Genomic DNA, 16,594 nt, shown 5'->3' on the forward strand with positions numbered 1-16,594 from the left:
CTGTTTTCGAGTGAGGGGGTCTCCCCCTACTTTTCCCAATGTTTCTCCATACATCCTAGGAGAGACTGTCTCAAAATTCCCCACCCCACCCCCCCACCACCCCCGCTTAGGGAAGACTCTGCACTGATACTTAAGAAAGTATAAACCTCAGCCCCAGTGAATCAGAGTCCAAATACAACAGTCCCAAGTCAAAAACTAGAAATAATCAATACCTGCAGAATGTACCAATCATACGTTGGTTTTGTGTTTGCTTTTTTTTTTCTTTTTTTTTCATTTAAATGCTTCATTTGTCTCCGGTTGTTTGTCTCACAGGAGAGCTACTTTGCTGTCCCTCCATTTTACTTTACTGATTTTAGACTTCTGTTAGCTTTCTACAGATTGTCTTAACAATTTTAACTTGTCATCCCCTTCTGTCCTGCTCTGCCCACGTTCCACCAATGTCATAATTAATATTCTGGTTGCAGATAAGAGAATTTACGAGAAAAAGAGGATCCAGGTGAAATGCGCAGTTTTACAAGTTGTTTTGGTTTTCTTTTCCCCACCTCCACTTTACAACTCTATTGCTTTTAACTCACATTCACACTCCATTGTCGGTTATAGGATGCCTGATGGTTATGTTAACAAGCCAGTATCCCAGATATCCCATATCCGAGTTCAATACCAACAAAGCCCTATTGCCAGAAGTACAACTTAAGCAGGTTTCCTAAGCGTACCAATACCAATATTACGTTATTACAGAAGTGCAAAGCTTAACCCATGCTTGTACCAAAGTACCAAAACGTATACCCTCGGGCACTAGTAGCCTGGTATACAGCGATCAGCGTAGGACCTCTCCTATGACTTACAAGAACTCTCCAAATGAGCGGTCTCAGATTCCAAAGCAGGGAAGGGAAGGGAACGGAAGGCAAGGCAAGGCAAGGCAAGGCAAGGCAAGGCAAGGCAAGGCAAGGCAAGGCAAGGCAAGGCAAGGCAAGGGAAGGCAAGGCAAGGGAAGGGAAGGGAAGGGAAGGCAAGGCAAGGCAAGGCAAGGCAAGGCAAGGCAAGGCAAGGCAAGGCAAGGCAAGGCAAGGCAAAACAAAAATTAAAGAATACCTCTACTCGTTTAGATGGTCCTTGTGTCACTGAAAATCCGGGAATAAAACCTCGTAACACCAATGTAGTGTTAAAAGGCAGGCATTCTTTATTGCAGCGCTGGATGCACGGGGGATAATTCCACCCAACGTACATACCCCATACCTTTTCCGTATAGTTTATATAGATCAAAATATACATATTCATCTGATTACATAAGCTCTTCCTTTCATAGTCAAATCAGTCTATTTCCATACACTCCTCGCAGTTGCGCTTGCGCAGTGCCTCCTAGTGGTGGTCGTCGGGGGTCTCAAGATGAAGGCTCATCCTCTTCATCACCGTTTCTGCGCAAGCTCAGTCCTCTTCTGGCTCTTGTCCCTGCGGCACGGGTCGTCTTGACCAGTTCTAGGCACCTGCTAGTTTTAATTAAAACTAACTTCTTTGGGGGGAGATGTATGACTTTTTGCTTCAGTTAATTTGCACAATAGATAGGTACCACAAATGCACCTGCAACTATTAGGTAACGCTATTTCTGTTAAAAATCCCCCTCCACCATTATTGTTTAACATTAATGATTACCTAGAGACTAGACCCTCTCTTCCCAGACCTAATGTCCAGGTGGGTAGGGCTGTACCAGGAACATAATAGCAGCATTGTTCGTGCTTTATGGTTAGCTGATTCCATCGCCTTGGTTACACTTGTCTGCTCCCACAGTGATCCAAGCGAGGCGAGAAGTCCCTCCGGGAAATCCCGGGGGTACCCTAGGAAGTCCTGTTCTCAGTGGGTCCTGCGGCCGAACAGAGTGGGTCCTACTTGGGGTGCCAGAAAAGATGTCCTGAAAAGCCGGAGTTGAAGACTCACTAGTTGGCAGACTATTAAGCAGGTATTATTTATTTTGGCGCCGGGCACATGGGGGATCTCTCCTCCAGACGTGTGCCCGGAAGAGACACAGTTACTAGGTTTTTATGCTATGTTAATATACATATTCATTACAGCATGACTGGCATGCTGTCATAGATAGCTACAGACTCTTTAGGAAAGACAGACCAACAAGGAGAGGTGGGAGAGTTGCTCTATATGTGAGGGAGCAACTGGAATGCATTGAGCTCGGCCTGGGGGCAAATGAGGAACAAGTTGAAAGCTTGTGGGTTAGAATTAAGGGACAGGCTCAAAAGGGTGACATTACGGTGGGTGTGTACTACAGGCCACCTGACCAGGAGGAGGAGGTTGATGAGGCCTTCTACAGGCAGCTGCAAGCAGCCTCACAGTCACAGGCCCTGGTTCTCATGGGGGACTTCAACCGCCCTGACATCAGCTGGGAAGACCATACAGCTAGGCAGGCGCAATCCAGGAGGCTCCTACAGAGCATTGATGATAACTTTCTGATGCAAGTGGTGGAGGAACCAACAAGGAAAGGCGCGCTGCTGGACCTTGTGTTAACAAACAAGGAGGGACTGGTGGAGGATGTGAAGGTCAGAGGTAGACTCGGCTGCAGTGACCATGAAATGGTTGAGTTCAGGATCCTGCGTGGAGGAAGCAGGGCGATGAGCAGGATCAAAACCCTGGACCTCAGGAGGGCTGACTTTGCCCTCTTCAAGGAGCTACTGGGAGGAATCCCATGGGCCAGGGCTCTCGAAGGCAGGGGGGTCCATGAGTGCTGGTTGCTCTTTAAACGACACTTCTTCCATGCACAGGAGCAATGCATCCCCCTGAGAAAGAAATCTAGCAAAGGAGGCAGGAGACCTGCATGGTTAAACAAGGAGCTTCTAGCGGAGATCAGGCAGAAGAGAAAGGTCCATGGAATGTGGAAAGAGGGTCAGGCCATTTGGGAAGAGTACAGAAACGTGGTGAGAGCATGCAAGGGATGCGACGAGGAAGACCAAGGCTCACCTGGAATTGAAGCTGGCAAGGGATGTCAAAAACAACAAGAAGGGCTTCTTCAACTACATCAGCAGCAAAAGGAAGGCTAGGGACAACGTGGGGCCGCTGCTGAATGAGGCGGGTGTCCTGGTGACGGAGGATGCGGAGAAGGCAGAGCTAATGAATGCCTTCTTTGCTTCAGTCTTCAGTGCTAAGACTGGCCCTCAGGAATCCCAGGCCCCGGAGGTAAGAGAAGAAGCCTACAAAGAGGACGACTTTCCCTTGGTCGAGGAGGACTGTGTGAGGGATCGCTTAAGTGATCTGGATGTCCACAAATCCATGGGCCCCAATGGAATGCACCCACGAGTGCTGAGGGAGCTGGCGGATGTCATTGCTGAGCCACTCTCCATCATCTTTGAGAGGTCCTGGAGGACAGGAGAGGTGCCCGAGGACTGGAGAAAGGCCAATGTCAATCCAGTCTTCAAAAAGGGCAAGAAGGAGGACCCAGGGAACTACAGGCCGGTCAGCCTCACCTCCATCCCGGGAAAGGTGATGGAGCAGCTTATCCTGGAGGCCATCATGAAGCAAGTGGAAGAAAAGAAGGTTATCAGGAGTAGTCAGCATGGATTCACCAAGGGGAAATCATGCCTGACCAATCTGATAGCTTTCTACAATGACATGACTGGCTGGGTAGATGAGGGGAGAGCCGTGGACGTTGTCTACCTAGACTTCAGCAAGGCTTTCGACACAGTCTCCCATGATATCCTCCTAGGGAAGCTGAGGAAGTGTGGGCTGGATGAGTGGTCGGTGAAGTGGATAGAGAACTGGCTGAATGGCCGAGCTCAGAGGGTTGTCATCAGCGGCGCTGAGTCTAGTTGGAGGCTGGTAACAAGTGGTGTCCCCCAGGGGTCAGTACTGGGCCCAGTCTTGTTTAACTTCTTCATCAATGACCTGGATGAAGAGTTAGAATGTACCCTCATCAAGTTTGCTGACGACACCAAACTGGGAGGTGTGGTAGATACACCAGAAGGCTGTGCTGCCATTCAGCGTGACCTGGATAGGCTGGAAAGCTGGGCAGAGAGGAACCTGATGAGGTTCAACAAAGGCAAATGCAGGGTCCTGCACCTGGGGAGGAACAACCTCATGCACCAGTACAGGCTTGGGGTGGACCTGCTGGAGAGCAGCTCTGCGGAGAGGGACCTGGGCGTCCTGGTGGACGACAGGTTAACCATGAGCCAGCAGTGTGCCCTGGCTGCCAAGAAAGCCAATGGCATCCTGGGGTGCATCAAGAAGAGTGTGGCCAGCAAGACGAGGGAAGTTCTCCTTCCCCTTTACACTGCCCTAGTGAGGCCTCATCTAGAGTACTGTGTCCAGTTCTGGGCTCCCCAGTTCAAGAAAGATGAAGAGCTACTGGAGAGAGTCCAGCGGAGGGCTACGAGGATGATGAGGGCACTGTAACATCTCCCCTACGAGGAGAGGTTGAGGGAACTGGACTTGTTCAGCCTGAAGAAGAGAAGGCTGAGAGGGGACCTTATAAATGCTTACAAATATCTGAAGGGTGGGTGTCAGGAGGATGGGGCCAAGCTCTTTTCAGTGGTGCCCAGTGACAGGACAAGGGGCAATGGGCACAAACTGAAGCAGAGGAAGTTCCGTCTGAACATGAGGAAGAACTTCTTCCCTCTGAGGGTGACGGAGCCCTGGCCCAGGCTGCCCAGGGAGGTTGTGGAGTCTCCTTCTCTGGAGATATTCAAGCCCCGCCTGGACAAGGTCCTTGTGCAGCTTGCTGTAGGTGACCCTGCTTCGGCAGGGGGGTTGGACTAGATGACCCACAGAGGTCCCTTCCAACCCCTACTATTCTGTGATTCTGTGATTTCCAAGAAATGCTTATCACAGTAATGGTTTTTCTGAGAACTCATTAGTATGTGTTAATGTCCTTCAGTCTTTGGGGGTCTTGAGATCATCTTGCAGTCTCCTGATCTCTGTAGTTTGCATACTTGTTCTTCCAAGGCCTAAAGGGATTATTCAGGAGTCTCTTATCTTAAAACCCTCCCAATTATTCACAAAGAACCAAGACTTGTTTTGGTTGTGCAATGATTCTGACCACTTGAAGTGATAACATCCCCTACATGTTACATTTGCTACATTCACAGGTACCAATACTATCTTGCAATTAATGGTATTTTGTAAAAGGGAATGTAAATGAGATGAAATGACATATGTAGATCTGTGTTTCACACTGCGAAAGCAACTAGAGTGGTAGAAACAATGTGAGATACATCCACAAAATTCTATGGTAATGGCTTTGAAAGGGAAAAATCTGATGAGGACTTGAAAAAGTGCTATTCTACTTGTAGTATTGGCAAAACGTGCTTAAAATACAGACCTGAAGAGGACGATACTAAATTAATGGTTGCGCTCCGTCAGAGATAGGGAAATGATCAAAAGGATGGAAATTTGGAAGCTGATGATCCTTCTGCTCCTCTTACGGAAGGGGAACTAGAGGGATTTAGCCCCATTACAGGAAGCACACGGAGAAGGAGGGGGGGGGGGGCGGCTGGATCAGCTCCCCTCCAAGCCCCTCTCTGAGAAGCAGTAGGGAATTGATGCCATGAAAAGCCGGAGCTGAAGACTCAATAGTTGGAAGACTATTAAGCAGGTATTCTTTATTGCGGCGCCGGGCACACGGGGGATCTCTCCTCCAAACGTGCGCACCAAACACCCTGTCATTTCAGGTTAAATACAATCACAATACACATATTCATTATATTTCCGAGAAATGTTTAGCATATTCGTGACTTTTCCAAGAACAAATTAGCATATGTTAATATCTTTCACGCATGTCTCTTAGTGTCCTCGGGTGGTCTTTGGGGGTCTCAAGATGAAGGCTTATACTCCTCATCAAGTGTCCGCTGGTTGACCTTTGTTTCTGCGCAGACTCAGTTCTAACATTACGTATACCGTGTCCTTCCAGGTTGTTTTGCTCCAGTCTTGTTGCCCTCTTGGTGCCTCTTTATCTCTGTAGCTTGGTACATCTGCCCTCCCAAGGCTGAGCTGTCTCTGGTAGAATTATTTAGGAGCCTCTCTATCTTAGAGCTTTCCTGCCTTCTCAAAACAGCAAGTCAAGTTTGTCTAAGTAGTGTTATTGAGGAGCCTCTTTATCTTAAAGCTTTCTTGTCTTCTCAGAACAGCAACGATCTAGTTTGGTTTAATTACAATCACTCTGGTAAGTGGAAATTTTACATTTACAGGTATCAGAATAATGGTCCAGTAGTAGTAAGAGTCCCTTTCTCAATAATTAATTTAAGATCATGGAAAGAGGCTGCAGGCACCTATGGGGAGGATACCAAAAGTGTAGCCAAGGTAATTGAAACTATAATTACCTACTTATTCAGTATCGAACACATGTAAGGGGAAATATCATCATAAATCAGTAGATACTGTTGGTGCGACAGGGCAAAAAGAAAATTGTCCTTTCTTAGAGCTGTTAAAATTTAATTTGGGAGAACAGTGGGTAACTCACCTGTTTCTGTATGTGTCTGAATGTCCGTTGCCTTTGTTAGAACGAGATCTATTAAGCATATTAGATGCACAAATAACTTTTGAAGATGGAGACATTAACTACTGATACCAGAATCAAAAGCCATAAAGGCAAGAGTGTTTATGTTACAGGATTCCTTTAAGGAGGAACAGATCCCAGAAGAAGTGAAAAATGCAGTAACTCCCTTTGGTTTGGGCAAGTGGAGTTCCGAGATGATCTAATTTAACAGAACCGGTAAAAGTGGCTTTGAAACCTGGAGCCAAGAAGGTAAGACCAAAACAATATCCTATTCAGTGAGAGGCTCGAGAAAGATTGGAGGGGTTAATAACAGATTTTTTAGAATGTGGGCTTTTGGTAGAATGTGAATCAGAATATGATACTCCTATATTGCCAGTAAGGAAATCCAGAGGCAAGGAATATCGATTAGTCCAGGATTTAAGGGCTACAAACCAGATAGTCCAAGATATACACCCAGTAGTGGCCAATCCATACACTTTACCAACTTCTTTGAAAGAGGAACATAAATAGCTTACTGTACTTGATTTAAAGGATGCCTTCTTTTGCATACCTCTGGACATAAAAAGCCAAAGCATCTTTGCTTTTGAATGGGAGAGTCCTGCTACAGGACAAAAGATACAACTGACATGGACTGTAATTCCACAAGGATTTAAAAATAGCCCCATGATATTTGGGAATCAGTTGGCAAAAGAATTGGAAGTATGGAAAAAACAGAACCAAGGAAGAGGTATATTGTTACAGTATGTGGATGACATTCTGATAGCAACAGAAAGTAAAGAAAAATGTTTTAAAATTAGTATCAGTTTATTGAATTTTCTGGGCCAAGGAAGATACAGAGTTTCCAGAATAAGGCCCAGATAGAAAAAAAGCAGTGATTTATTTGGGATTTGAGATCTCAAGGACAAAGACAATTAGGAAACAAAAGGAAAAAAAACACATTTGTCAAATTCCTGAATGTAACAGCCTGAAGGAGCCGAGAGCTTTTCTGGGGATGACTGGATGGTGTCGACTCTGGATTCTGAACTATGGATTATATGTGAAGCCACCATATGGAGCTCTAAGAGAATACAAAGACTGGTATTTGACTTAGACACCTGAATGTCAAAAATCATTCAAAGAATGTAAAAAGGCATTAATGATAGGTAAAAACATGCACTGCACTACACTACAGCTGGGGAGAATGGTCCTACCTGGCATCTTTGGCAGAAAGCACCAGGGCAGACTCGAGGTCGACCCCTCAGGTTTTGGAGATGGGGATGTAGAGGATCCAAGGCCAGCTACACTCCAACTGAAAAAGAGATATTGGCAGCATATGAAGGGGGTCGAGCTGCTTCAGAAGTGCTTGGCACTGAAGCACAGCTTCCCTTCGCACCATGACTGTTGATGAAGTCAAAATGTCCACGTGCTGTAGCAGGGGATAAAGTCCCCGCAGTGCACCTGAAGAATATGTTAGGGCAGCCAGTCTGGGTTAGTCCTGCCACGGGCAAAGGCCAACCCAGCTGTGGGATCGCTTTTGCTCAAGGACCTGGGTGCATTTGGTGGGTGATGCGGCAGGATGGGGAAGTCCAGTGTGTACCTCAAAGGAATGTGATTCTGGGTGAGAATAGCCAGCAATTTAAACTGTATGATGTTAATTGCGATAGAATACTGCATGTTGTCACTTCTATAAGTTGCTGTATGTTATATCAATAGTATTCCAGCAAGAACTATCCAGATTAATGAAGCATGAACTTTGACAAAATTGAGCAAAGAGCAGCGCTGACAGAATCAGATCTGGCTTCAGCAACTGGTGCTCAGCAACCTCCTCAGGACTGACATCTTCAGCGTTCCACAGACCGTGGGCATGGGCCAAATCAGATAACACCAGTTATGAGCTCCAGATGCAGCATGTGACCGCCCCACAGCACCCACCATCTCTCCTGCCCTGAAGGACTGTTATGATGTAGATGGTACAGAATAATCATGGAATCATAGAATCATAGCTTGGCAAAGTCCTCTAAGATCACCGAATCCATCCATCCACCCAACACCACCATGTCTTCTAAACCATATCCTGAAGTGCCACATCTACATGTTTTTTAAACACCTCCAGGGATGGGGACTCAACCACCTCCCTGGGCAGCCTGGGCCAAGGCCTGACCACTCCCTGAGAAATGGTCCTCAGGGACAGGGGCGCAGAACAGAGCTGGCAGGTCTTGAAGGATGTATTCCAAAGAGCGCCAGAGCTCTCAATCCCCAAGTGTAAGAAGTCGGGCAGAGAAGGGAAAAGACAGGCATGGCTCAGACAGGAGATGCTGGTCAAACTAAGGAAGAAGAGGGAACTGCACAGGCAGTGGAAGCAGGGACTGGCTTCCTGGGAAGAGTATAGGGAAGCTGCCCGGTTGTGTAGGGATGGGGATCAGGAAGGCCAAGGCACAGATGGAGCTGAACTTGGCAAGGGATGCGAAAAAGGGATGCGAAAAATAACAAGAAGGGCTTCTACAGGTATGTCAGCCGGAAAAAGATGGTCAAACAAAGCATACTCCCGCTCATGAGCAAGACCGGCAAACTGGCAACAGCAGATGAGGAGAAAGCTGAGGTACTCAACAACTTTTTTGCCTTAGTCTTCACTGGCAGCCTCTCTCCTCACCCCTCCCGCGTCGATGGATGGCATGAAGGTGACCAGGAGGGTAAAATCCCTCCAGCTGTAAGTGAAGACCAGGTTCGGGACCTCCTGAGGAACCTAAACGTACAGAAGTCCATGGGACCTGATGAGATGCATCCCAGAGTCCTGAGGGAACTGGCTGACGTAGTTGCCAAGCCACTCTCCATGATATTTGAAAAGTCATGGCAGTTAGGGGAAGTTCCCAGTGACTGGAAAAAGGGAAACGTTGTGCCCCTTTTCAAAAAGGGTAGAAAGAAAGACCCTGGGAACTACCGACCTGTCAGCCTCACCTCTGTGCCTGGGAAGATCATGGAACAGATCCTCCTAGAAGATATGCTAAGGCACATGGAGGCCAGGGAGGTGATTCGAGACAGCCAGCATGGCTTCACCAAGGGCAAGTCCTGCCTCACCAACCTAGTGCTTTCTATGATGGTGTAACAACAAGGGTGGACAAGGGAAAACCAATGGACATCATCTATCTGGATTTTTGTAAAGCCTTTGACACGGTCCCCCACAACATCCTTCTCTCTAAATTGGAGAGCCATGGATTTGATGGGTGGACCGTTCGGTGGATAAGGAATTGGTTGGATGGTCGCAGCCAAAGGGTAGTGGTCAATGGCTCAATGTCCGGATGGAGACCAGTGAGGAGTGGAGTCCCTCAGGGGTCCGTACTGGGACCGGTGCTGTTCAATATATTTATCAATGACATGGACAGCGACATCGAGTGCACCCTCAGCAACTTTGCAGATGACACCAAGCTGAGTGGTACGGTTGATACACCTGAATGACGGGATGCCATCCAGAGGGACCTGGACAAGCTGGAGAGGTGGGCCTGTGTGAACCTCATGAGGTTCAATAAGGCCAAGTGCAAGGTCCTACACCTGGGTTGGGGTAATCCCCGGTATCAGTACAGGCTGGGGGATGAAAGGATCGAGAGCAGCCCTGCTGAGAGGGACTTGGGGGTACTGATAGACGAAAGGCTGGACATGAGCCAGCAATGTGCGCTGGCAGCCCAGAGGGCCAACCGTGTCCTGGGCTGCATCAGGAGAAGCATGGCCAGCAGGTCGAGAGAGGTGATTCTGCCCTTCTACTCTGCTCTGGTGAGACCTCACCTGGAGTACTGCGTTCAGCTGGGGAGCCCTGAGCACAAGAAGGACATGGAACTGTTGGAGCGGGTCCAAAGGAGGGCTACAAAAATGATCCGAGGGCTGGAGCACCTCTCCTACGAGGACAGGCTGAGAGAGTTGGGCTTATTCAGCCTGGAGAAGAGAACGATGCAGGGAGACCTGATTGCAGTCTTTCAGTACTTAAAGGGAGCCTATAGGAAAGATGGGGGCAATCTTTTTAGTAGAGACAACAGTGACAGGACGAGGGGTTGGTTTTAAACTAAAACAGGGTAGGTTTAGGCTAGATATTAGGCTAGATATAAGGAAGAAATTCTTTACAATGAGGGTTGTGAAATACTGGAACGGGTTGCCCAGAGAGGTAGTGGAGGCCCCATCCCTGGAAACTTTCAAGACCAGGTTGGACAGGGCTCTGAGCAACCTGATCTAGTTAGCGGTATCCCTGCTCGCTGCGGGGGGGTTGGATTAGATGACCTCTAGGGGTCCCTTCCAACCCAAAACTTTCTATGATTCTATGATTGCCCTCCCCAGCCCAGCGCGGGAGCAGCGGGCGAGCGGCCGCGTGGTTCTTTGGTGCTGCCCGGGGATGAAGCCAAAGCTCAGCAAGTGCAAGCAAAAACGCGCGAGCTGGTTTTCCCCTGGGAAGAAGGAAGGAATGGCTCTCCCCGAGGCAGCCTCTTTGGAATGGGCCGAGGTGGGCTCGGAGGTGACGGCGGCAACTCCGGCGGGCGGCTGCGGGGAGGGGGGCGGAAGCGGTGGGGACGCGGCGCCGCCGGCTTCTGCCGGGCCCCTGGGAGCGGGGTGCAGACAGTCGGGCGGTGAAAGCCCTGGGCAGCAGCCGCCCCCCAGCCGAGCCGAGCGGGGCCGGGCGCGGCCGGGCGGGCGGCAGGACTACACCTCCCGTGCTGCACCGGCGGCGGGCGGGCTCCTGGGCTGACGCGGTCACGCTGCTCCCGGGGCCGCCTTTGTCCGTGCCCGCGGTCGGTGCTGGTGGCAGCAGGTTTGAAGGCCTTGGGGGCAAGGGAAGGCAGCTGCTGGCAGGTGAGTGAGCTTCTGGCCCGCTGTGCTCACGGCAATGCTGTGCTTGGCAGGGACCGTCTGTCCGTGCTGCGCCGGGGCAGCTGGTGACGGGAGAGGCCCCTCCTGCGGCCTCCGGAGCATCCCAGCTGCGTCTTGCCGATCGCTCTTTGTGTGTGCCTCCGTCTCCCCGCCGAGAGCCAGCGGCACGGGAGGGCTCCGGGCTGCTGCGGCAAGGTGGGGGTCAGGCGCAGCCCCGGTGACCCTGCTGTGTGGGCTGGCTGTGCACCCACCGCCCCTCTGCCCTGGCCCTTCCCTTGCACGGGATGCTCCGAGCTCTCCCGGTGCTGCCCTTGGGATGCCGGAGCCCCCGGTGCTGCCGGGGCCCTTCCCGACAGCGGCAGGATTTGGGCAGAGGTGTTCAGCGAGTGTGTGGCAGAGTGTGCTGAGCCGGTGGTGCTTCTTGCTGCAGATGTCGGTGACGTTTGAGGATGTGGCCATCTACTTCTCCCCCGAGGAGTGGGCAGAGCTGGCGGACTGGCAGCGGCAACTGTACTGGGAGGTGATGCTGGAGAACTACCAGGCGGTCGCCTGGCTGGGTGAGGACTCTCTCTGGCACTGCCGGGCTGGGGTGGAGCCGGATTTCAGTTCTTTGACTGCACTAGAGACCTTGGAAGGGAAAATCCCGCTGTCGCTGTTGCTGGCCGAGTCCTGATGTAGCCGTTGTGATGGCAGGTGTTACCCTGCCAGGCAGCCTCCTGTGGAGAGCCGTCCTGGTACTGAGAATGGAATGGGATAGCATAGCATAGCACAGCATAGCATAGCATAGCATAGCATAGCATAGAATAGTATAGAATAGAATAGAATAGGCTGCTTCCGTTGGGAGGAACCTAGATCATCTAGTCCAACTCCCTAACCACTTCAGGGCTGGCCAAGAGTTAAAGCGTGTCACTAAGGGCATGATCCAAGTGCCTCTCAAACACTGTCAGGCTTGGGGCATCGACCACCTCTCCAGGAAGCCTGTTGCAGTGTTTGACCACCCTCTCAGTAAGGAAATGCATCCTCGTGTCCAGGCGAAACCTGCTGTGGGCAGGGAGGAGCCGGTGCTGCTGTCCTGGCAGTGCAGGAGAGGTTGCTTCTGTCTCTGCCCCGGACAGGCTGGCCCACCATCAAGCCAGAGATCATCTGCAAGATGGAGCGGGAGGAGATGCCGTGCGTGCCAGATCCCCTCGGGGCCCAGCGGAGGCATCAGACCCCTGTGCCAGCGGGTACTGTGGGGGCACAGGGAGAGGTGGGGGGCTCCCACAGCACCATCCCCTTGGCTCCAGATGCTCCGTGCCCCTGTGCTGTCCGGTGAGGTCTGTCTGCCGTCCTGTGGTGCAGGGAGATGCCAACCATTAGCTGTGTCCTTCAGGCAGAAAGGGTGGGGAGCTGGCAGAGTACCAGTGCTGCTGCCCATGGGGAGGTGTCCCACGTACCCATTCCGTCCCTGGCAGTGACCCCAGCTTCTCCTCCCCAGCAGCTACCGGCCCCGGGATGCAGAAGGAGGCTGAGGGGGGTCCTGAGGGGCTGTCGGCACCCACTGCCCTGGTCCTCGGGATGTCAGGCGGGAGCCAGGAGGTCCCGTCAGGATACTCCCTCCTCCACCCCTTCTGGACACCTGGTCTGGTGGAGAAGAGCCCTGCCATGTGCCCTGAGTGCGGCAAGAGCTTCAAGAGCCAGACTGCGCTGGCCACGCACGTGGGGAGCCACACAGGCGAGCAGCCCTTCAGCTGCACTGACTGCGGGAAGCAGTTTGGCTCCAGGCGTCACCTGATCAGGCACCAGCGCATCCACAGTGGGGAGCGTCCCTTTACCTGTGCCCACTGCCCCCAGGCCTTCATGGAGAAGAGCAGGCTCACCATCCACCAGCGCATCCACACCGGGGAGCGCCCGTTCACCTGTGCCCACTGTCCCAAGGCCTTCAGGGACAGGAGGACCCTGACCATCCACCAGCTCATCCACAGCAGCGAGAAGCCCTTCTCCTGCACTGAGTGTGACAAGAGCTTCAAGAGGCAGACGGAGCTGGCCAGCCACAAGCGGAGCCACACGGGTGAGCGGCCCTTCAGCTGCACCGACTGCGGCAAGAGCTTCGGCTACAGGCATCATCTACTGAACCACCAGCGTGTACACACTGGTGAGAAGCCCTTTGCCTGCAGCCACTGCGGCCACCGCTTCAGTCTCAAAAACAACCTGGTCATCCACCAGCGCAGCCACACTGAGGAGCGCCCATTCGCCTGCGCCCACTGCCCCAAGGCCTTCAAGGACAGGAGGAACCTCACCATCCATCAGCGGGTCCACACCGGTGAGAAGCCCTTCTCCTGCACCGAGTGCAACAAGAGCTTCAAGAGCCAGACGACGCTGGCCACGCACAAGCAGACTCACGCGGGCAAGCTGCCCTTTGTCTGCGCAGACTGTGGCAAAAGCTTTTGTGACGAGTGTCACCTGCTGAACCACCAGCGTATGCACACCGGTGAGAAGCCCTTTGCCTGTGGCTTGTGCGGCCGCCAGTTCAGCTGTAAGGGTAGCCTGGTTGGGCACCAGCGTGTCCACACTGGGGAGCGCCCCTTTGCCTGCTCCCAGTGCCCCAAGGCCTTCAGGGACAAGAGCAGCCTCGTCATCCACCAGCGCGTCCACACTGGTGAGCGTCCCTTCGTCTGCACCCACTGCCCCAAGGCCTTCAGAGACAAGAAGATCCTCATCGTACATGAGCGGATCCACACTGGTGAAAAGCCCTTCTCCTGCACCGAGTGTGACAAGAGATTCAAGAGGCAGTCGGAACTGGCCAGCCACAAGCGGAGGCACATGAGTGAGCGGCCCTTCAGCTGTGCTGACTGCAGCAAGAGCTTCCGTCAGAAGCATTACCTGCTGAGGCACCAGCGTGTGCACACTGGTGAGAAGCCCTTTGTCTGCAGCCACTGTGGCCACTGCTTTACACAGAAGGGCGACCTGATCAGCCACCAGCGCATCCACACTGGTGAGCGTCCCTTCGCCTGCACCCACTGCCCCAAGACCTTCAGGGACAGGAAGACCTTCAGCGTTCACCAGCAGGTCCACACTGGCGAAAAGCCCTTCTCCTGCACTGAGTGCGGCAAGAGCTTCAAGAGCCAGACAGAGCTGGCCAGCCATGTGCAGAGCCACACAGATGAGTGACCCTTCGTCTGCACTGACTGTGGCAAGGTCTTCCGTCGGAAGCATCACCTGCTGAGCCACCAGTGTGTGCACACGGATGAGAAGCCCTTTGCCTGCAGCCACTGTGGCGAGTGGTTCATCCAGAAGGATGACCTGGTGAGCCACCAGTGAGTCCACAGTGGGGAGCACCCCTTTGCCTGCACCCACTGCCCCAAGACCTTCCTGGATGAGCAGACCCTCAGCACCCACCAGTGCATCCACACTGGCGAGGAGCCTTGCAAGTGAGACTAGTGCGGCAAGACCTGCAGCCAGAAGCAGCACCTGAAGAGCCACCAGTGGGTGCACCAGGGCCTGTCGGCAGTGCTGGAGGGCATCCAGTGGGATGGGGGTATCCACACCTGGCAGGAGGCAAGCAGAGGCCAAGCCCTTCCAGTGCGCCAGCTGTGAGAGGTGGTTTTGGGACAAGGGGATCGTGCTGGCTCACCAGTGCACCCCCAGCACTCCCAGCCTGCGACTGCCTCCTCAGACCAGTACCTGCCAAAACAGCCACTGAGGCGCCCATGAGGCAATGGGGGCTGCTGCAGGGGTGGCTGAGAGGAAGTCACCCAAAGCACCGATCTCCGTCTCTACCGGAGCAGCCACCCATGGGCTGGGAGAGAGTGCCAGCCATGGCCCCTTCACCATTGGGTCCAGCTCCAGCTGCTGCCCAAGAAGCATCCTTACCAATGTGGGCTGGATCCTCCTTGGCTGTTCCCTGGGGACACCCTGAGCAGCCGCCATCACACTCGCTGGGCTGGGGTAGAGTTGTCACCAGCGCCCCTTCCCCACTGTCCTGAGCACCACGGTGCCGGCAGCTTCTGCGGGTGAGGCGTGAGTGCAGGACTGGCTGCCAGGGTGGGGGAAATACAATAAATGTAGCACAATGCAGTCAGAATGGTTTATGGGACAGAGGGGAAGACGCTGCTTTATTTTGGCCCCTGGATATAAATAAAAAGCTTCTTGCTGCTGACAAAAAGCAGTGAGCTCCATGGCAGCACAGCGGGTGCAGCGGGAAGTCCAGGGTGTCCCAGTGATACCTGTGAATGTAACAAATGTAACATGTAATAGATGTAGATAAAAGTTACCACTTTAGGTCCTCAGAATCATCGCACAACCAAAGCAAGTCTTGGTTTTTTGTGAATGATTGCGCCAGTTGTAAGATAAGAGACTCCTGAATAGTCCCTTTAGACGACTCAGCCTTGGGAGAACAGATGTGCAAACTACAGAGATAAGGAGGCTGCAAGATGACGAAGAGTACGAGCCATCATCTGAAGACCCCCAGCGACCACCAAAAGGTGCCAACAAACATGTGCGAAGGACATTAACATATGCTAATGAGTTCTTGGAAAAACCATGACTATGATAAGCATTTATAGGAAATGTAATTAATATTTATGTTAACATAGCATAAATACCCAGTCATTGTGTCTTTTCAGCACGCACACTTCGGTGGAGCGATCTCCTGTGCGTCCAGCACTGCAATAAAGAACACCTGCTTTCTAAAACTCAAACTCAAGTTTCAGAGAGTGAATTATTTTGCTAATTTCTGGTAACACCAGGACTTGCTGTGTTGCTGGGGGGGCTTCAGGGAACCCAGAGGTGGGGGCCAAGTGCTGCCCCCTACTCGGGCACGGCGGGTTCCCCTCTGTTCACCAGCTGGGGCCTGTCAGCCCCTTGGCAGCCATCCAGGCTGCTGCAGCGCTGGGCTAATGCAGCCAGGAAAGGGGTTGGTGTGGTGGGGACCAGCTGGTGCCCCCCGGGCTCAATGGACACACACAAAGAGTTGTAGTCAATGGTTCGATGTCCAGGTGGAGACCAGTGACGAGTGGTGTGCCTCAGGGATTGGTACTGGGGCCGGTGCTGTTTCATATCTTTGTTGGCAACATGGACAGTGGGACTGAGTGCACCCTCAGCAAGTTTGCCGATGACACCAAGCTGTGTGGTGTGGTTGACACGCTGGAGGGAAGGGAGGCCATTCCGAGGGACCTTGACAGGCTGGAGAGGTGGGCCTGCGTGAACCGCATGAAGTTCAACAAGGCCAAGTGCAAGGTCCTGCACATGGGTCAGGGCAATCCCAAACACAAGTACAGCCTGGGCGGAGAGTGGCTCGAG

The 16,594-nt window shown here is 52.2% G+C and overlaps 1 protein-coding gene across 1 annotated transcript in view; it reads left to right on the forward strand.

Moving 5' to 3' along the window:
* LOC104327374 (uncharacterized) overlaps positions 1–15,972 on the forward strand; it is a 25,003-nt gene extending 9,031 nt beyond the window's left edge. The window contains 2 exon segments of the mRNA XM_075420069.1: positions 3,070–3,075; positions 13,021–15,972. Of these exon segments, the coding sequence (XP_075276184.1) occupies positions 3,070–3,075; positions 13,021–14,728 (1,714 nt within the window). The 3' untranslated portion in view covers positions 14,729–15,972.
* The last annotated feature ends 622 nt before the right edge of the window (positions 15,973–16,594 follow it).

Source organism: Opisthocomus hoazin, chromosome 4 (assembly GCF_030867145.1).
Source record: "Opisthocomus hoazin isolate bOpiHoa1 chromosome 4, bOpiHoa1.hap1, whole genome shotgun sequence".
Classification (NCBI taxonomy): Eukaryota; Metazoa; Chordata; class Aves; order Opisthocomiformes; family Opisthocomidae; genus Opisthocomus; species Opisthocomus hoazin.